General features: G+C 44.8%; 1 protein-coding gene across 4 annotated transcripts in view; it reads left to right on the top strand.

Annotated features, from left to right (window-relative positions):
* The first annotated feature begins 2127 nt into the window (after positions 1–2127).
* Positions 2128–22673, top strand: part of slc30a9 (solute carrier family 30 member 9) — a 152149-nt gene continuing 131603 nt past the window's right edge. For 3 of the 4 annotated variants that reach the window (XR_010963560.1, XM_067988368.1, XM_067988352.1), the window contains exons 1-2: positions 2128–2247; positions 17526–17646. Coding sequence is in view for 3 of the 4 variants with exons in the window: in XM_067988368.1 (XP_067844469.1) it covers positions 17556–17646 (91 nt within the window). In the remaining variant the exon portion in view is untranslated. Of the gene's footprint in view, positions 2248–17522; positions 17647–22673 lie in introns of all 4 variants that reach the window. The other variant, XM_067988360.1, reaches the window with a different exon arrangement.

Genomic DNA, 22673 nt, shown 5'->3' with positions numbered 1-22673 from the left:
TTCAACATTGAGAGGGAAACAAATGTTAGCAACTTATACCTGTTGACATATAAAGCATTCCCCATAAACCATGACACAGGAAGTAAGGTTAATGTGTACAGGAAATGGAACATTGTACAAGACTTTTAATACATGATAGTGTTTAATTCTTGTCAATCTATGTGGTCTATTTTAACTTGCTGTCAGGAGGGAAATGAGCCTTAGCAGGTCAGCTGCCCACTTTACATCCCACCCGATTTTCCTTTTTATTGAAGTAAAACAAGTGGCTGATCCACTGTCGTCTGTTTCCCACCCAGTAGGAACCAATACAATGGACCCCTATATCACTTGATAATATGCCTTTAAATTGTCATGTCCTTTAAACAAATACAGCAATAGGTAGCTTATCGAATTGAGCATATTGACAATCACTAACTGTTCCTCCAGCATTTGAGTCTCCTGAAAAACCTTACTGCCCTCTACAACCTTATCTTTCTCCTAGGCAATTTGGAGTTCTCTAGTTTAGGAACCGGAGTAGACCACATTCAGCCCATCGAGCCTGTTCCACCATTCAACTAGATCATGGCTGATCTATATATTAACTCCATCTACCCGCCTTGATTCCATACTCCTTAATACCCTTGCCAAACAAAAACCTATCCATCTCAGTTTTTAAATTTGCAGTTGACCTAGCCTCAACAGATTTTTGGGGGAAGCATTCCAGATTTCCACCACCCCTTGTGTGAAGAAGTGTTTCCTGACATCATCCTTGAATAGCCTAGCTCTAATTTTAAGGTTATACTTCCTTGTTCTGGACTCCCCCATCAGAGGAAAGAGTTTATTTCGATCTACCCTATCAACTCCTTTAATGATCTTAAACACTGCAATTAGATCACCCCTTCATCTTCTATACTCAAGGGAATACATGCCTAGTCTATGCAACCTGTCCTCATAATTTAACCCTTTTAACTCCAGTATTATTCTGGTGAATGTGCTGCATCCCCTCCAAGGCCAATATATCCTGCCTGAGGTGCAGTACCCAGAACTGAACACAGTACTTAAGATGGTGAATAACCAGAGCTCTATACAGCTGTAACACAACTTCCACCCTTTTGTATTCCAGCCCTCTTCAAATAACATTCCATCAACCTTTTAAATTATTTTTTGTACCTGTTCACTAGCTTTTAGTGATTTCTATACTTGGACCCCTAAATCTCTCTGCACACCCAGCTGCTCACCATTTAGAAAATACTCTGATCTATCTTAGGTCCAAAGTGGATGACCTCACACTTTCTCACAATGAACTCCATCTGCCACAATTTTGTCCATTCACTTAATCTATCAAAGTCCCTTTATTTAATGAGTTTAATAACTTCAGACCGTTGCTATATCCTCAATTTTCCAGCATTTCATTTTTAATTCCAAAGTTGCGTTTACAGGCTTCGCACATTTTAAAAAAAGTCTACCATTTTCTCAACTTTTCCCGCCATGAGTGGGTCTCTCGCTGTTTTAGCTATATGCCTGTTGTATTGTTTCTTTAACATGTGGCTGGCGGCCATTTGTCTGGCTCGTTTGTACCATAACAATCTCCTACCTTTATTTCAAGCAGGCCATTCGTGATTAACTTGCCCGTTTGATAGTACTGTATCTGTTGCTTGCCTGTTCTTTTTCTTCCCTTTACTCCCCTTTCCCCCAATTCTATTAAAATACTTTTTAATCTCTACAAATATTGTTAGTACTTTTTGAGTTTGGTTTCAAAAACCTTACAGGTTCTCATTTAGTTTAAACATTTGAACCTACTTAGATTTGCCATATCTTTATAATTTTATACCACGGAAGGAAGTCACTGGATGCCTGTTGGAATAATCCAGATCTGTTGTCAGCAATTTCCATTATTCGTCGATAAATTAAGCCCCTCTTCTAACACATCACACATATTGATCGCTGACACACAATAATAATTATTCCCCAAGGTGGAGGCTCGAGTGACGGTTTCGTTGTCAGTCAACAGTCACTCGAGCGTTCAGACAATACAAACTTTCCAATCAAAACCCAACACGAGCACCAGGTTCTCCCTTTATGACGTTACCCGCCGTCCTCGTCGGGCGGGGCCTCCAGCGTTCGTCGTGATCTCGCGATGTTTTGTGTCTCACCCGTCATGAAGGTTTTTGTGAGGTGGGAGAAGCTGAGGGAAGCGGCGAGAAGAGCGCGATGAACGGATTTAAAGTGTGACAGCGTGCGTTACTTAACGGGCAGAGACACAGACAGGTGAGAGGGCAAGCTCGGCATGGCCCGAAATAATACGCCATTAAATATTAAACGCGAGGCACGCACCGGAGCCGAAAGTTACGGCCAGACACAGTCACCCGGCGCCACGGAGGGGCACGAGCTGGAGCTCGGCGGCTCTACCGTTAGAATGAATTAAATACTTAAATCAAACCGTCATAGGCCCCGGGCTCGCACGGCCCGAGGAGCTGCTCAATGGGGTGGAATCATTGACCTGTTTGGGCAGGCGCTGAACAATGAGTGGGCTGCGGGGCGAGGGACGGTTGTTTGTTTATTTCAGTTCTGAGTTGTGGAAGAGCTCTGATTCCTGCCCACTTGACTCCCGGGTGCACAGTTTAAAAATCCCGAGGGGCAACTGCACCCTGAACCCACATCCAGCGCCACCTCACCCCTCTGCTACAATCTCCAAGAATATTCTGGAGAGTACAGATAACCTAAGGGTTGTCAACTCTGGTTGGATGTATTCCTGGTAGGTTGATCATGTGATGTCTGATCACCTGATATCTGCAAATGTTATTGCATGTAGCATGGGTCCCATTTAGTTGAACATCCATAAATATAAGATGGCCACTAATAAATCCAATAAGGAATTCAGGAGAAACTTCTCAATGGAGAGTTGCTGCCACAAGGAGTAGTTGAGGTGACTAGCATAGGGGAAGCTAGATGAACACATGAGGGAGAAAGGAATAGGCTATGCTGATAGGGTTAGATTCAGTAGGGTGGGAGGAGGCTTGTGTGGAGCACAAACACCGGCATGGACCATTTGGGCTGAATGGCCTGTTCCTGTGCTGTACATTCTATGTAATCTTTTTGCGCCAACAGCTGTTGTGCAAGAAGTTCCAAGGATGAGGAGGTCCTCCAAGAGGGGAAACTGACGGCGGGGAGGAACTTTAATTCCACCAGCAACTCACTGAAATTGCACCGATAACTAATAGTAATACTGGTAACACTCAGATTCTCCTCATAACTAACAGTAATACAATAACTCACTGATAGTTTACATGTAACTGGCAGTACATAAGAAATAGGAACAGAAGTAGGCCATATGGCCCGTCGAGCCTGCTCCGCCATTCAATAAGATCATGGCTGATCTTCGACCTCAACTCCACTTTCCCACCCGATCCCCATATCCCTTGATTCCCTTAGTGTCCAAAAATCTATTAATCTCAGTCTTGAATATACTCAACGACTGAGCATCCACAGAGGGCCTGGGGTAGAGAATTCCAAAGATTCAGAACCCTCTGAGTGAAGGAATTTTTCCTCATCAGTCTTAAATGGCCAACCCCTTATCTTGAGACCATGACCCCCTAGTTCTAGACTCTCGAGCCAAGGAAACTGCCTCTCGGCAACTACCCTGTCAAGCCCTCTAAGAATTTTATATGTTTCAATTAGATCATCTCTCATTCTTCTAAACTCCAGAGAATATAGGCCTGTTCTACTCGATCTCTCCTCATAGTGACGATCCGGATTCTTTCCCCTCAGTCTGGTTCAGTAAAAACTGAAGTCGAATACATTTTAAAGTTCAACACAACTTTAATAGCAGGGTTCTTAGTCTGCAGCATTGATTTGGACTCCTGATAGAGTCCCTCTATGCTGGCAGAGCAAGAACAAAAACATACAGAAATCCACACGTTTTTATACAAATCAATAGGGTTGGAACATACTTAACGAGGGTCAACACCAATCATAAGCCGGGCACAGGTTGCCATGCGAGGTTACATTATTTTTGGCCAATCATAAATCGTCCATGTGCCGACCATGTTGCTGTTAGACATCAAAGGGGATACTTCCTCACCTTCCAACTTGGAATGTTCTTCCCTGTCCCTTCTGTTCCTTATCTCCCAACCTGGAATGTCTTTCAACTTTGGCTAAGCTCGTTACCTATATTGATCTGCCATAAACATGGAGACATTCAGACCAGTCCTTGAATCACATCAAAGACTCTACATTGATAAGACCATGCAAACCTGCTGACTACGCAAACATATGGCCCAGCAGGAGGGCCAGGCCACCTGTACCAATCTCAGTTACTAACTAATTAACCCTTTCTAACCATTTTGCATTCTGCTTCTTTGCCACGTAGACATTTTAATATTTTACCGAAAACTGACCACGTAGGGATTCTCATTAGGACAACCCTCTCATCCAAGGAATCAACCTAGTGAACCTTTGTTGCATCCCCTCTAAGACAAGTATATCCTTCCTTGGGTAAGGAGACCAAAACCGTACACAGTACTCCAGGTGTCTGGTGTCTCCAGAGCCCTCTATAATTGCAGCAAGACCTCCTTACTCTTATACTCCAACCCCCTTGCAATAAAGGCTAACATTCCGTTTGCCTTCCAATTGCTTGCTGTACCTGCATGTTAACTTTCTGTGATTCGTGTACAAGGCTTTGACCAATGTTTCTTTGTCTCACCTTTTTAAAAAAAAAATCTGCTTTTCTATTCTTCCTACCAAAGTGGATAATTTCACATTTCCCCACCAACTTCTTATCCAGTCACTTAACTTGTCTATATCTCTCTGCATCCACCTCACAGCTTACAGCTTATTTTCCCACCTAGCTTTGTATCATCAGCAAACGTGGGTACATTACACTCGGTCCCCTTATCTAAGTCATTGATATATATTGTAAACAGCTGAGGCCCAAGAACTGATCCTTGCGGCACCCCACTAGTTACAATCTGCCAACCTGAAAATGACCTGTTTATTCTTGCTCTCTGTTTTCTGTCCGTTAACCAATCCTCAATCCATGCTAATATATTACCCCCAATCCCATAAACCCTAATCTATGTATAACGCCCTGATAGTCTACCTGTAATCCTATAACTCACTGATATTCACCATGAAGCTACAACCAGAATCACCCTGCACTGCACAACGTGCGGTTAGGCTCCCCAGTCGATGCCTCTCTCTGCCTCCTCCTTGGACTCAGGTTCTGTTTGGGCTCAGGTTCTGTGTGAAAGTGACAACTCTGAACTGGGAGCCTCAGTCAGAGCCAATCTGCACTTGGATTGCACGTGTTAAAATTGGCCGGTACAGATCAACCTGAATCAAACCGAGAGATCGCTCAAATGGCAGTAGGCTTGGAGTTTGGGGCACTTCTCACAGGGCATCATCCTAAATTCAGTTCAGCATCAACATTTCTAAACCACTTACTGGGCTCGAACTCAGTAAAAGACAGTTTTCATAGGATGATAGACAGGGGAATGGGACTAACTGGATTGCTCTTACAAAGAGCCAGCATAGGTTCGATGGGCCGCACGCCCTCCTGTGTTGTAACCATTCTATGATCCTATGATTACAGCACAAGAGGAGGGTATTCGGCTCCCGGTGCATGTGCTGGTGCTCTGTCCTATAATCTCTTCCCTCCTTGATCATTTTATAGTCCTCCTTTTCAAATACTTATCCCAGTCCCTTTTAAATAATATTCTAGTCTGTCTCAATAGCCACTTGTGGTGAAGAATCTCATGGTCTTATAACCCTCAGTTCAAAAACCTTCCTCTCCCTTTCCCCGTGGTTCTTCCAGTGAGAATCCTCAGTCTCTGTCCCATGATTTCCATTTGCCCACCAGTGGAAACAGTCTTTCGCTATTTACCCAAAGTAAAGTCCCCAGCCTTCCAATATCCATTTACTTACCTGCTCCCCTCTCACCATATTACTGCAGCTGCTGCCGGCTTTGCAGGAAATGCTGGTCCCCACGTCCACCTCCACCCTATTATCCCCCCCCCTGCTTGGCCCCTCACCTCCAACATGTATGAGAAGCTCGTGGACTAAGAGTTAGATCATCTGTTCAGCTGTCTGTTCTGCGTCCCCCTACCCCACCAAGCTGAACGTCCACCTGCACCAGCCCTGACCCTGCATTTTTCTCTAGTTTCTCTCCTCTCCCTTCATGGTTTCGTCTCCTCTGGAACTGTTCCCGTCCCTTTGAAAACCACCATAATCACCCCACTATTCAAAAATCCCTCCCTTGGCCCTTCTGTTCTGACAAATTACAGCCCCACTTCCAACCTCCGTTCCCTCTTCAAAGTCCTTGGACATGTTGTTGCCCATCTTTCTCCAATCAGGTTTCTGTGTCTGCCACAGCACTGGAACATCCTAGTGACTGTGGTGTGCTATCCCTCCTCATCCTCCTTGATCTCGCTGCAGAATTTCACACGTTTCAGCACACCATCCTCCTCCAAAGCCTCTCCTCCGTTGTCAATCTGCGTGGGACTGCCCTCAATTGGTTCCACTCTTATCTGTCTGATTGTCGCCAGAGCATCTCCAGCAATGATTGCACAGTGTTCAGTTCTATTCGCAACCCCTCAAATAATGAAGCAGTCCAAGCCCGGATGCAGCAAGACCTGGACAACATCCAGGCTTGGGCTCATAAGTGGCAAGTAACATTTGTGCCAGGCAATGACCACCTCCAACAAGAAAGAGTCTAACCACCTCCCCTTGACATTCAACGGCATTACCATCGCCGAAATGCCCACCATCAACATCCTGGGGGGTCACCATCGACCAGAAACTGAACTGGACTAGCCATTTAAATACTGTGGCTACAAGAGCAGGTCAGAGGCTGGGTATTCTGCGGCGAGTGACTCACCTCCTGACTCCCCAAAGCCTTTCCACCATCTACAAGGCACAAGTCAGGAGTGTGATGGAATACTCTCCACTTGCCTGGATGAGTGCAGCTCCAACAACACTCAAGAAGCTCGACACCATCCAGGACAAAGCAGCCCGCTTGATTGGCACCCCATCCACCACCCTAAACATTCACTCCCTTCACCACCGGAGCACTGTGGCTGCAGTGTGTATCATCCACAGGATGCACTGCAGCAACTCGCCAAGGCTTCTTTGACAGCACCTCCCAAACCTGCGACCTCTACCACCTAGAAGGACAAGAGCATCAGGCACATGGGAACACCATCACCTGCACGTTCCCCTCTAAGTCACACACCATCCCTACTTGGAAATATATCGCTGTTCCTTCATCGTCACTGGGTCAAAATCCTGGAACTCCCTTCCTAACAGCACTGTGGGAAAACCTTCACCACATGGACTGCAGCGGTTCAAGAAGGCGGCTCACCACCACCTTCTCAAGGGCAATTAATGATGAGCAATAAATGCTGGCCTCGCCAGCGACGCCCACTTCCCATGAATTAATTTTAAAAATGGCTTCTCTTCCCACCCCTGCAACATTATCTCTGGAGTTTCCACAAAGATCTATCATTGGCTTCATGCCGCTCTTGGTGATGACACCAAGAGTACATTTAAGATAATTTGCAAAAGAACCAGGGGGAGACCAGGAGAATTTTTTTCACACAATGTGTTTCATGATCAGGAATGCACTGCCTGAAAGGGCAGTGGAAGCAGATTCAGTAGTAACTTTCAAAAGCTAATTGTACATATACTTGAAAAGGAAAAAAATTGCAGGACAATGGGGAAAGAGCAGGGGAGTGGGACTAATTGGATAGCTCTTTCAAATAGCCGGTATATGCACATTGGGCCGAATGGCCGCCTCCTTTGCTGTATGATTCTATGTACGCTGATGACACTCGGCACTACCTCTTGATTTCTCTACTGCTTCTATATTGCCAGATTGCTTGTCCAGTATCCAATTATGGATGAGCTGCAGTTGCCTCCAGTTAAACATTGGGAGGACATAAGCTGTCGTCTTCAGCCCACCACTAACTCCCTGCCACCAATTCCGTCCCCCTCCTTGGCCACTATCTCAGGCTGAAGCAACCTGTTCGCAATCTTCTATGTGACCTGAGCTGAGCTTCCGACTCCATGTTCTCTCCATTATAAAGACCACCTATATCCATCTCTGTAGCATAGAAAGTAGGAGCAGGAGTAGGCCATTCGGCCCTTCGAGCCTGCTCCGCCATTCAGTATGATCATGGCTGAACCTCTATCTCAATACCATATTCCCAGTCTCTCCCCATACCCCTTGATGCCTTTTGTGTCTAGAAATCTATCTATCTCCTTCTTAAATATATTCAGTGACTTGGGTCTCCACAGCCTTCTATGGTAGAGAATTTCACAAGTTCACCACCCTCTGAGTGAAGAAATTTCTCCTCATCTCAGTTCTAAATGTCCTACCCTGTATCCTGAGACTGTGACCCCTCATTCTGGCCCCCCCATCACCCGTAACTGCCCCTTTCTCAGTCCATCTGCCATTGAAACCCTCATCCGTACTGTCTGCCTCGCTTCTGTGGCATTCTCGGCGCCCGGATAGTCCTGGATAAGGAGCACGCGGTGTCTGCCGATATGCTTGAGGCTTTCCGCAACCGGTGGGCACCGCAGGGACTGGAATGCAGCATCGACCAGGAAAATAAAATTATGATTTAATTTGGTTCTTTTACATGACTTTTCAGGATGACATGGGTGGCGCAGTGCCATCAGAAAAATGGGACATGTCCATACTTAACCCCCACTTCTCTTAAGGGGCTTAAACAAAAAAAAACCCTCACCTGTGCCTTTGTCACCTCCAAACTTGACTAATCAAACGCTCTCCTGGAAGCCTCCCATCCTTCATGCTCTCAAGTTTATCTCATCAAAAACTCTGCTGTCCGTATTCTATCCCACACCAGTTCCCCCTCATCTATCACCACTGTCCTTGCTGACCAACGTTGGCTCCGAGTCCCCTAATTCTTCCAGTTGTCCTCGTGTTTAATCCCTCATAGCCTCACCCCTCCCTATCTGTAACCTCCTCCAGCCCTAACGTGCTCCCTTAAATCTCTGTGCATTCCCCACCCCCCATCCTTCGCCCCACCATTGGTGCTGTGCCTTCTGTCCTCTAGGTCCTCCACTCTGACATTCCCTCTGACCCCTTTGCCTCTTTACCTCCCTCTCTGCTGTTAAAACTTCTTTAGAACCCACTTCTTTGACCAGTCTCTGGCCTTGCATCCTAATATCTTCCTCTTTGGCTTGGTGTCCATTTTAGTCAGATTACACCTCTGTATGAAGCATCTTAATCATAGAATGGTTACAGCACAGAAGGAGGCCATTCGGCCCGTTGAGCCCATGCTGGCTCTGCAAGAGCAATCCAGCTAGTCCCACTCCTCCACCCTTTCCCCATTGTCCTGCAAATCATTTCCCTTCAAGTAAATATCCAATTCCTTTTTGAAAGCCATGATTGAATCTGCCTTCACCTCCCTTTCAGGCAGTGCATTCCAGATCATAACCACTCGCTGCGTAAAAAAAGTTTTTCCTCGTGTCACCTTTGGTTCTTTTGCCAATCACCTTAAATCTGTGTCCTCTTGTTCTTGACCCTTCTGCCAACAGGATCGGTTTCTCTCTACCTACTCTGTCTAAACCCTTCATGATTTTGAACACCTCAAATCTCCTCTCAACCTTCTCTGCTCTAAGGAGAACAACCCCAGCTTCTCCTGTCTATCAACTAACTGAAGTCCCTCATCCCTGGAACCATTCTAGTAAATCTTTTCTGCAGCCTTTCTAAGGCCTTCACATCCTTCCTAAAGTGCGGTGCTCAGAATTGGACACAATACTCCAGTTGTGGCCGAACCAGTGTTTTATAAAGGTTCATCATAACTTCCTTGCTTTTGTACTCTGTGCCTCTATTTATAAAGCCCGGAATCCTGTTTGCTTTTTTAACTGCTTTCTCAACCTGCCCTGTCACCTTCAAAGCTTTGTGCACATATGCCCCCAGGTCTCTCTGTTCCTGTACCCCCTTTAGAATTGTACCATTTAGTTTATATTGCCTCTCCTCATTCTTCTTACCAAAATGTATCATTTTGTACTTCTCTGCATTAAATTTCATCTGCCACATGTCTGCCCATTCCACCAGCCTGTCTATGTCCTCTTGAAGTCTATCACTATCCTCCTCACTGTTCACTGCACTTCCAAGTTTTGTGTCCTCTGCAAATTTTGAAATTGTGCCCTGTACACCCAAGTCCAAGTCATTAATATATATCAAAAAAAGCAGTGGTCCTAGTACCTACTTCTGGGGAATACCACTGTATTACCTTCCTCCATCTGAAAAACAACTGTTCACCATTACTATCTGTTTCCTGTCACTTAGCCAATTTCGTATCCATGCTGCCACCGCTGCTTTTATTCCATGGGGTTTAACTTTGCTGTTAAGCCTATTATGTGGCAGTTCATCAAAAGCCTGTTTGGAAGTCCATATACACCACATCAACCGCATTGCCCTCAACCGCCCTCAACCCTCTCTGTTACCTGATCAAAAAACTCAATCAAGTTAGTTAAACGCAATTTGACTTTAACAAATCCATGCTGGCTTTCCTTAATTAATCCACACTTGTCCAAATGACTATTAATTTTGTCCCAGGATTATCGTTTCTAAAAGATGTTTTTCTAAGTTAAAGGCGATTTATAAATGCAAGTTGTACTTGTTCAACCAAGGCATCTGGTGCACAGAAGCTGGATTGGTTATAGAAGGACAGTATTTTTTTCTTCCCGGTTTCTCCTTCTGAATTTGTTGACTTCCTATTGGGGTGTAGTTCCACTGGTGCAATGTCAAGAAGCATTACACCTCAGTACAATCCTGTCCTCTCCCAACTTCCACATATGCACATCTGTGGGCTAGTGATCAGGAACAGGAGCTCTGGCAGATTTGTTTTCCTCTTCCTAATCTCAAACCCACTTGCTTGTTTGCTTCCCATATCTCTTTAATATTTGTTTTAAGCAATTATCTAATTCCCCATGGACTGTGCTTTAATAATGGTTTGTGGCAGAGAATAACATGTTCTAACAACTCTGTGTAAAGATTTTTTTTTAACCTACCCTTTAATTTATTTTTGTGATTACCATAAATTTTATGCCCTCTCATTACCTAGCTGACCCGTCCAAATAATCTATCATCATTTATCTTATCGTAACACTTATAATCTTGAGTGCGTCTTAGTTGGTCACACAGTAAGCTTGTCAATCGTAAATGAAAAAGAGTCCTAACTTCTCAAGTCTCTTCATAACTGTAACCTGTTATCTCTAGTAAATCTGTGCTGCATCACTTTCATTGCTTGTGTATCCTTATAACAAAATGAAAAAAATTGAAATTATTGACATTTGTATTTCTAAATCTGGTAACCCAAATAAAGTACAAGAAAATAAGCATCATCGACCATACCCAGAAACCTATCTGATCCAGTACCTCATCGGAGTGTCGTTATCTAATTTGATTTTGTTATTCATATGAATTGCCTCTACCTTGAATTGCCTCCTATTAAATCTTCATTCTTCTTCTCCTATCATTATAATGTTAAGAACATAAGAAATAGGAACAGGAGTAGGCCATACAGCCCATCGAGTCTGCTCCACCATTCAGTAAGGTCATGGCTGATCTTCTACCTCAACTCCACTTTCCTGTCCTTTCCCCATATCCCTTGACTCTCTTAGAGTCCAAAAATCTATCGATCTCAGTCTTGAATATACTCAACGACTAAGCATCCACAGCCCTCTGGGGTAGAGAATTCCAAAGATTCACAGCCCTCTGAGTGAAGCAGTTCCTCCTCACCTCAGTCCTAAATGGCCGACCCCTCATCCTGAGATTATGCCCCCTAGTTCTAGACTCTCCAACCAGGGGAAACAACCTCTCAGCATCTATCCTATCAAGCCCTCTCAGAATTTTATAAGTTTCAATTAGATCACCTCTCACTTGTCTAAACGCCAGGGAATATAGGCCCATTCTACACAAGCTCTCCTGATAGGACAACCCTCTCATCCCAGGAATCAATCTAGTGAACCTTAGTTGCACCCCTCTAAGGCAAGTATATCCTTCCTTAGGTAAGGAGACCAAAACCATACATAGTACTCGAGGTGAGGTCTCACCAAAGCCCTGTACAATTGTAAGACTTCCTTACTCTTGCACTCCAGCCCCCTTGCAATAAAGGCCAACATGCCATTTGCCTTCCTTATTGCTTGCTGTACCTGCATGCTAACTTTTTGTGATTTGTATACAAGGATACCCAAATCCCTCTGACTACCAACATTTCTTAGGCTCTCGCCTTTTTAAAAAAAAATTCAGTTTTTCTATTTTTCTCACCAAAGTGGATAATTTCACATTTTCCCACATTATACTCCATCTGCCATCTTCTTGCCCATTCACTTAACCTGTCTATATCCCTTTGCAGCCTCTTTGCGTCCTCCTCACAGCTTACTTTCCCTCCTAGTTTTGTATCGTCAGCAAACTTAGATACAATAAACTGGGTCCCCTATTTAAGTCATTGATATATATTGTAAACAGCTGAGGCCCAAGCACTGATCTTTGCAGCACCCACTAGTTATAACCCGTCAACCTGAAAATTACTTTTTTTGTCCGTTAACCATCCTCAATCCATACTAATATATTACCCCAATCCCATGAGCCCTAATCTTGTGTAACAAACTTTTGTGTGGCATCTTGTCGAATGCCTTTTTGAAAATCCAAATACGCTACATCCACTGGTTCTTTGTCAAACACGATTTCCCTTTCATAAAACCGTGTTGACTGTCTAATTATATAATGATTTTCGAAGTGTCCTGTTACTATGTCCTTAATAACAGACTCTAGTATTTTCCCTACTACTGACGTCAGGCTAACTGGCCTATAGTTCAGTTTTCTTTCTCTCACTCCTTTCTTGGACAGTGCGGTTACATTTGCTATCTTCAAATCCACAGGACCGTTCTAGTTTCTAGGGAGTTCTGGAAAATCAAAACCAATGCATCTATTTCTGTAGCCACCTCTTTTAAAACCCTAGGATGTGGGCCATCAGGTCCAGGGGATTTGTTAGCTTTTAGTCCCATTAATTTCTCCAGTACTTTTTCTTTACTAATCTTAATTACTTTAAGTTCCTCACTCTAATTAGACCCTTGGTTCCCTACTATTTCCAGTATGCTTTTTGTGTCTTCTGCTGTGAAGACAGATACAAAATATTTGTTTAACATCTCTGCCATTTCCTTATTCCCCATTATAATTTCTCCTGACTCAGCCTTTAAGTGACCCACGTTTACTTTCACTACTCTCTTCCTTTTTATATACTTGTAGAAGCTCTTAGAATCTTTTTATATTTCTTGCTAGTTTACTGTCATTCAATTTTCTCCGCTATCAATTTCTTGGTCATCCTTTGCTGATTTCTAAAACTCTCCCAATCCTTAGGCTTACTGCTCTTTTTGGCAATATTATAATCTAATACTATCCTAACTTCTCTAGTTAGCCATGGTTGAATCACTTTTCCTGTGGAGTTTTTATTCCTCAAGGAAATGTATGTTCGTTGAGAATTATGAATTATTTCTTTAAATCTTTGCCATTGCTTATCTACAGTCATATTTTTTAATCTAGTTTCCCAATCTACCTTAGCCAACTTGCCCCTTATACCTAAGTAATTGCCTTTGTTTAAATTTAAGTCTCTAATTTCATACTTAACTACATCACTCTCAAACTCAATATGAAATTATATCATATTATGATCACTCTACCCCAGAGGATCCTTAACAATAAGATTACTAACTAACCCCATCTTATGTTAGCCTTTCAAAGTACACTCTAGCCCTTCAAGATCACAAATAATTGAATTTGATGCAGTATTTATAATGTTTGCATAATTGCCAGATGAAAAGATATTGTTGCAAAAGACACCTCGGTCAAATGATTCAATACCTTGGTCAAAGTAATAACTGAGATAATTAGCATTACCTCTTAAGGTCAATGATGGATAGAATAGGAACAGCTAATAATAAGAAATTGTGGTTATTAATATTTGATTCAGCTATATGTCAAATGTCCGGTGGACAATTAATATTCCAGTGGATAGTAGAAAGAATCAAGCTCTCCAAATTGGACAGATGGACTGCTTTAATGTTTTACCATAAGATCTCTCCCCTAACCACCTCTTGTATTCTGAGATGTTTGTCATCTGGACATGATAATTTTTGTACTTTTAGTCATGTTATTCTTTTAACAGACCTGCTATATTTCCAGCACTTCTATTTTTATTTCTTTTCACTTTAACTCTTAGAATCCATTATCAGAGGCTTCAAAATTGGACATGGGTATCTTAAGTTGGGAAACTCCTATATGCAAGAGCCTGACAGTTTTAAAAAGAATTTGTTGCACATTTTGAATGTGCTGAATTAGAATTGAATATTTGTTTAAAATAAACTTAATGAAACAATAATTCAAATCATCGAATTTACTCTTCTGTGCGTTATGACACGAATCATTATAAATATAATTGAGAATACAGTCTGTTGGAAGGTGATATACATGTAGACCCTCCCACTATAGAAACAAAAACTCAGTCCTAGTCGTACTCTGCATATCTAGTCCTAGTAGTAAGATGGTGTCCAGGTCACGATATTTTTTCTTGGCTCAACATTTAGCTGGGGTAGACAGTATCGTGACATATGCTCCGTCATCTCTCAGTTCATCCTCATCAATGAAAGATCTATCTGGTTGTGTTGCAGGATATATTCAGGAGTTGGGTGCGTCTGGAAATGGAGTTGTTTGTCTCTCCGTATAACTGTCGGGTCCAATGTTTCAGCTCGAGATCAGAGGTCATTTTAGTTTATAAGCTGGAGGCTGGATGGTCTTCGGTTAAGGCTTTTGTATACATTTCCTTCATTTACATTGATCCCATGTGTAATTAAAAAGATACTAGTAGACAGAACAGGTTATTCCGTATTATATAAGGATAAATCCTTATTGGCCCTTCCTACACTATTTCAGGGACATAATTTCAAACAGCTGAGGCAGGGATTCCAGTGCCTTGCAGAAGGTATTGCGTTTTACAGTTGAGCCAAATATTGTATCCTAACTTTTGAAACACTCTGGTAATTAAAAGATGATGACTGTTGAATTAAGGTCTCTTTTCCCAGTTGTTGGGAACCTTGATTAGTTCCCATAGGGCATTCACTAGTACAATTTGTAACACAAATTTGGAATAGTTTATTCAGTGATGGTTTAAGTTGGTTAATTCTTGAGGAACAATATGTTTTCTTTTTCCTTTTCAAATCGTATGAAATGTGTGAGTGGAATAAAATAACTTTTAAAAGCTGAAAAGCTACAGGTTAGAATTTTAAATCCCATGAGAGATGGTGAGCACCAGGCCAGAGTAAAACTGCTCCCCCACAGGCTCTCATGTATTTTTATATGATGTGAATGAATGAACTAATGTTTAAAATTAAATTTAAGTATTTTAAATGCAGACAGAATCAATTCAGATTGTGGATTGGCTCTGGGATGTCAGTTCTAAACTTTTTCCTCACTGTGTCATCTGCTCTCAATTATGTTGTCTCTGTAAAATATGAAAACTATTTCAGGGAGGCGTAATCACGCGGTTTAATATACAAATAACTTGAGTGACTAAAAGGCTGTTATTGAGTCTTGGGGTTCTGCTGATCAGAAACCATTGAGTTTCTTCCTCATGGTTTCTATTATAAGAAGCGCAGGATTGAATTAGTCTTGCCGCCTTTGGATATTTTGTATAATTCTGAGTCGAAGAATATCTAAAGATAGTTTCTTGCACATTTTTATCTAAAGTGTTATATTCTTCTATGAAGTTTTGATTGAGACCTTTCCATTTCCTTTAGATTCTTAGAGTTTTAGTAAAACTATTAGCTACAGGTTAACATTTCATCGTATCCTACTACACATTAATGGGTTAATTTATGATGAACTATCTTGACTTGTCTTTTGCGAAATAATGGTCCCAAATCAGATATTTTTACATACCTTGGATTAATGTTGGTTGTTACCTTATTAGTGCTTGGGGTGTTGTGTACCATATTTGGTTTCTTATTCCTGTTTTTAATTGGAAAGTATTCTTCTGTGGGGGTGGGTGGGGAAGGGAGAAACACACAGTATGTTTGAGTTGAAAGAATGGAGGATGCAAACTTGGTAATGGGGCTGGAAGAGGTTGCAGAGGTAGGGTGGGGTGAGGCTATGGAGTGAGAAATGAGAACAAGTGTTTTTAAATCACGATGTTGGGGGACAGGGAGCCAGTGAAGATTGGCAAGAACAGGAGTGATAGATAAATGGGACTTGGTTCAGTATAGGATGTGGTGGCATTTTGGGCATTATGCAGTTTGGGTGACTGGTTAGAGAGCATCAGAGAGATTGAACCTTGAGATGATTAGAGAATGTATTAGAGTTTCATTGGGGGTAAAGTAGGCATGGAAGAGAAATACTTGATCTTTAAGTTTGGCATTAAGTTTGTATGAAACCCAGTCAATATTATTTTCATTGTTATTGAATTGAAACTTATTTGTAAACAAATATTTACAATTTGGTATTCTCCTTTCCCTAACTTTTGGTTTGTATTTGTTGTGTGATCTTCTACAATGACAAGTTTTTCCAACTGGAAATTGATTTCCATGATTTTAGCACTGTATTCTATTTTTATGCATACCCCTTTATTTATCAATATTTCATTATCATCACCACAAGAAATCAAATAAAATTATCAATCTGTTTGGAAGAAAATATGTCTTTAGGTTTGCTTAGAATGCCACATTGAGGCTCCCCGTCCTTTTATGATTTTTACTTCCCACTCCTCCAATATCTTTTTAAGAATTGTTCCATCTATAACTAATGCAGGTGGTGGCTATAAATTTTGTGTTTTTAAAAATATTTTCTTAATCACCAAACATCTATTGTTTTTTAAATACCCTGTGATTCATCTCTTAAGGGTTTTGTGCAGGATAGTTTCGCACTCTGTTCACTAAGTTTCTTGCTGCCGATGGGGGGGGCATGGGTGTCAACTTCTGGTTATTTGTGTTTGCTTCTTCAGTGCTCTGGTTTTAATGGAACACTGGCGCATCTGATGCATACAGTGGTTTAGAGAAGGAACTCTGTCATCTCTCCATTTCACATAGTGAGCTAAGTCTTTGGTCGTAGATTGCAACCTGGTTTGAAGAAATCCTGGAAGAAATCCTGGAAGTCTTCTGTTTTCATTCAGTATTACATGCGTGACATCAATAAGTTTCCTCCTTGCTTTGGATTTGATATTTTCCTTACTGTGATATGCTCAAGGTGTTGCATGCATATTTCTGTTACTGCGGATGATAGGGACTCTGTTGTGCCTCCATCTGTTTCCTCATAATACACATTGGTCAGTCTGATTGTGGTGAGACACCCCCCTTGTTAATTGTAGGATGAGTTCTGTATGTAGCTGTATGAACACACGCAGCATCCTTCACTATCAGCTAGGTGAATGATTCTAGCTTTGTGTATTTTACAAGGATCTACTGGGGAATATTATTAAAGTTTAAACCATGAGTACATTTTATTAAACTAAAATTTTTTGTCCCAGCAGGAAAATCTGCCTCTTGAAGACTATGTGAATATGTTTCTTGGCCTGGCGCAGAAACCATGGCACACGTTGTGCAAGTTTTCCCTCCGACATTATGCTTTTGGAGTCAGTCAGGCCCATTATGGTGAGTAAAACATAATTCCAGAATGCTATTGTATACCTATTCCAGTGACTGTTTTTACCAGATCAGATGCTTTTGTTTAATATTTTGTTTAATACTTTCCAACCTCTCTGGCTACAGATGTGGTACTGGAGGACTGCTAACGTTATACCGTTGTTTAAAAAAGGAGAAAGAGATAGACCAAGTAATTACAGGCCAGTCAGCCTAACCTCGGTAGTGGACAAAGTATTGGAAAAAATTCTGAGGGACAGTATTAATCATTATTTAGAAAGGATTAATCAAGGACAGTCAGCATGAGTTTGTTAAGGGAAGGTCATGTCTGACTAACTTGATTGAATTTTTTGAGGCGGTAACAAGGAGGGTCGATGTGGGTAGTGCGTTTGGTGTAGTCTACATTGATTTTAGCAAGGCTTTTGACAAGGTCCCACCTGGTAGATTGGTTAGGAAAGTAAAAGCCCATGGGAACCAAAGGAAAGTGGCAAGTTGGATCCAAATTTGGCTCAGTGGCAGGAAGCAAAGGGTAATGGTCAATGATGTTTTTGTGACTGGAAGGCTGTTTCCATTGGGGTTCCTCAGGGCTCATTACTAGGTCTCTTGCATTTGTGGTATATATTAATGATTTAGACTTAAATGTAGGAGGGCTTGATTAAGAAGTTTGCAGATGATACATAAATTGGCCGTGTGGTTGATAGTGAGGAAGAAAGCTGTAGGCTGCAGGAAGATATGAATGGACCGGTCAGATGGCCTAAAAAGTGGCAAATGGAATTCTATCCGGACAAGTGTGAGGTAATGCATTTGGGGAGGGCAAACAAGGCAAGGGAATATACAATAAATGGGAGGATACTGAGAGGTGTAGAGGAAGAGAGGGATCTTGGAGTGCATGTCCACAGATCCCTGAAGGTAGCAGGACAGGAGATAAAGTGGTTAAGAAGGCATTCGGAATACTTTCCTTTATTAGCCCAGGCATTGAATTTAAGAGAAGGGAGATTATGCTAGAACTGTATAAAACACAAGTTAGGCCACAGCTAGAGTACTGCATACAGTTCTGGTCACCACATTACAGGAAAGATGTAGAAAGGGTACAGAGGAGATTTACGAGGATGTTGCCAGGACTGGAAAAGTTTAGCTATGAGGAAAGATTGGACAGGCTGGGGTTGTTTTCTTTGGAACATAGGAGGCTGAGGGGAGATTTAATTGAGGTGCATAAACTTAATGAGGGGCCTAGATAGAGTGGATAGGAAGGACCTATTTCCCTTAGCACAGAGGTCAATACCATGGCCTTGGATTTAAAGTAATTGGTAGAAGGATTAGAGGGAGCTGAGGAGAAATTTTTCACCCAAAGGGTGCTGGGTCTGGATCTCATTGCCCGAAAGGATGGTAGAGGCAGAAACCCTCATCGCATTTAAAAAGTACTTGGATATGCCCTTGAAGTGCTGTAACCTACAAGGCTACCGACCAAGAGCTGGAAAGTGGGATTAGGCTGAATGGCCCTTTTTCGGCCGGCACGGACACAATGGGCTGAATGGCCTCCTGTGCCGAAGATTTCTATGATTCTATGAATAGGCTGGATCGATCATTAGTGTGTGTTATACCTGTACTTTTAGAATAAGTGTCTAATTCAGAACATACTGTAACAGTACATTCACAATCAGCTTGTGAATTATAATAGCACAAATTAAACTGGCAAGCAGAATACAGTATTTATAAAGCTGAATTGATTTTATTCTGTTCAATCCCATCTTCATAATGTTAAGAGATGTTGCTTTGTTGTCTGTTTTGCTATAATGAATGCCATTTGGTAGTGTTTTTTTGGTACTGAAAACAGTTTTTAATTGGGTTTGAATTTTGTAAAAGACTAACAGTAATTTACAAATGGCTTATGTCTGAACACAAAACGTTCAATAGACGTGAGAGCTATCAGATATTGGCCCTGATATTTCTGTTGTGGGGGAGGGGGGTGTCATAGCGTCCAGGAAACCTGGAAAATATCATCCGATCCAAACCAAGGAGGAAACTTATTGATGTCATGCATGTAATACTGAATGAAAACAGAAGACTTCCAGGATTTCTTCAAACCAGGTTGCAATCTACGACCAAAAACTATGTGAAATGCGAGTAATGCAGAAATCCTGCTGATTTTAATGGCAGGACCTTGTTTTAAAAACTTTTCTCAGTTTTCCGGCCAGCAGCCAGCCAGATTAAGAGGCAGAGATCGCCGGTGGGGGGAGGGGGAGGGGAGAGAGAGATCACCGGTGGGGGGAGGGGGAGGGGAGAGAGAGATCGCCGGTGGGGGGAGGGGAGAGAGAGAGAGATTGCCGGTGCGGGGAGGGGGAGGGGGAGGGGAGAGAGAGATCGCCGGTAGGGGGAGGGGAGAGAGAGATCGCCGGTGGGGGGGGGGGGGAGGGGAGAGAGAGAGATCGCCGGTGGGGGAGGGGGAGGGGAGAGAGAGAGATCGCCGGTGGGGGGAGGGGAGAGAGAGAGAGATCGCCGGTGCGGGGAGGGGGAGGGGAGAGAGAGATCGCCGGTAGGGGGAGGGGAGAGAGAGATCGCCGGTAGGGGGAGGGGGAGAGAGAGATCGCCGGTGGGGGGAGGGGGAGGAGAGAGAGAGATCGCCGGTGGGGGGAGGGGGAGGGGAGAGAGAGAGAGATCGCCGGTGGGGGGAGGGGGAGGGGAGAGAGAGAGAGATCGCCGGTGGGGGGAGGGGGAGGGGAGAGAAGAGAGAGAGAGATCGCCGGTGGGGGGAGGGGAGAGGAGAGGAGAGGGAAGGGAGAGATCGCCGGTGGGGGGAGGGGAGAGGGAGAGATCGCCGGTGGGGGGGAGGGGAGAGGGAGAGATCGCCGGTGGGGGGAGGGGAGAGGGAGAGATCGCCGGTGGGGGAGGGGAGAGGGAGAGATCGCCGGTGGGGGGAGGGGAGAGAGAGATATCGCCGGGGGGGGGGGGGGGTGGGAGAGAGAGATATCACCGGAGGGGGGTGGGGGGGGAAGAGAGAGAGAGAGAGAGAGAGAGAGAGAGATATCACCGGAGGGGGGTGGGGGGGAAGAGAGAGAGAGAGATATCACCGGAGGGGGGTGGGGGGGAAGAGAGAGAGAGAGATATCACCGGAGGGGGGTGGGGGGGAAGAGAGAGAGAGAGATATCACCGGAGGGGGGTGGGAGGGGAAGAGAGAGAGAGAGAGAGAGAGAGAGAGAGAGATATCACCGGAGGGGGGTGGGAGGGGAAGAGAGAGAGAGAGAGATATCACCGGAGGGGGGAGCGGAAAGAGAGAGAGAGATATATCACCGGAGGGGTGGGGGAAAGAGAGAGAGAGAGATATATCACCGGAGGGGGGGGGCGGAAAGAGAGAGAGAGATATATCACCGGAGGGGTGGGGGAAAGAGAGAGAGAGAGATATCACCGGAGGGGTGGGGGAAAAGAGAGAGAGATATCACCGGGGGGGAGGGGAGAAATTGAGATCGCTGGGGGGAGAGGGGAGGGAGGGAAGAGAGAGTGAGATCGCCGGGGGGGGGGGGGGGGGGGGGAAGAGAGAGAGAGAGAGAGAGAACACTGGGTTGGGGGGGGGATTAAAAGAGAGAACACCGGGTTGGTGGGGGGGGGGGGGTAAGAGAGAGAACACCGGGTTGTGGGGGGGGCGGTAAGAGAGAGAACACCGGGTTGTGGGGGGGGCGGTAAGAGAGAGAACACCGGGTTGTGGGGGGGTGGGGGTAAGAGAGAGAACACCGGGTTGTGGGGGGGGCGGTAAGAGAGAGAACACCGGGTTGTGGAGGGGGAGGGTAAGAGAGAGAACACCGGGTTGTTGGGGGGGGGGGGGGGGGTAAGAGAGAGAACACCGGGTTGTGGGGGGGGGGGGTAAGAGAGAGAACACCGGGTTGTGGGGGGGGGGGTAAGAGAGAGAACACCGGGTTGTGGGGGGGTGGGGGTAAGAGAGAGAACACCGGGTTGTGGGGGGGGCGGTAAGAGAGAGAACACCGGGTTGTGGGGGGGTGGGGGTAAGAGAGAGAACACCGGGTTGTGGGGGGGGCGGTAAGAGAGAGAACACCGGGTTGTGGAGGGGGAGGGTAAGAGAGAGAACACCGGGTTGTTGGGGGGGGGGGGGGGGGGGTAAGAGAGAGAACACCGGGTTGTGGGGGGGGGGGGTAAGAGAGAGAACACCGGGTTGTGGGGGGGGGGGTAAGAGAGAGAACACCGGGTTGTGGGGGGTGGGGTAAGAGAGAGAACACCGGGTTGTGGGGGGTGGGGTAAGAGAGAGAACACCGGGTTTGAGGGGGGGGTAAGAGAGAGAACACCGGGTTTGAGGGGGGGGGTAAGAGAGAGAACACCGGGTTGGGGGGGTTGGAGGGTAAGAGAGAGAACACCGGGTTGGGGGGGGGTGGAGAGTAAGAGAGAACACCGGGTTTGGGGTGGGGGGAGGGTAAGAGAGAGAGAACACCGGGTTGTGGGGGGGGAGGGTAAGAGAGAGATCACCGGGTTGTGGGGGGGGAGGGTAAGAGAGAGAACACCGGGTCGAGGGTGGGGGAGGGTAAAAGAGAGAACACCGGGTTGTTGGGGGGGGGGTAAGAGAGAGAACACCGGGTTGTGGGGGGGGTAAGAGAGAGAACACCGGGTTTGGGGGGGTTAAGAGAGAGAACACCGGGTTGGGGGGGGTGGAGGGTAAGAGAGAGAACACCGGGTTGGGTGGGGGGAGGGTAAGAGAGAGAACACCGGGTTGGGGGGGGGGGGGAGGGTAAGAGAGAGAACACCGGGTTGGGGGGGGGGAGGGTAAGAGAGAGAACAATGGGTTGGGGGGGGGGGGTGTATGAGAGAGATCACCGGGGGGGGTATGAGAGAGATCACCAGGCGGGGTATGAGAGAGATCACCGGGCGGGGTATGAGAGACATCACCGGGCGGGGGGGCGGTGTATGAGAGAGATCACCGGGCGGGGGCGGGGTGGGGGGTGAGAGAGAGATCACCGGGGGTGGGTGGGTGGGTAAGAGAGAGGTCATCGGGCGGGGTGGGGATAAGAGAGAGATCGCTGGTGGGGTGGGGGGGTAAG

This window comes from Heptranchias perlo, chromosome 1 (genome assembly GCF_035084215.1).
Source record: "Heptranchias perlo isolate sHepPer1 chromosome 1, sHepPer1.hap1, whole genome shotgun sequence".
Lineage (NCBI taxonomy): Eukaryota > Metazoa > Chordata > Chondrichthyes > Hexanchiformes > Hexanchidae > Heptranchias > Heptranchias perlo.
The sequence above is the reverse complement of the archived record's forward strand: the minus strand, read 5'-3'. Positions and strand labels throughout refer to the sequence as shown.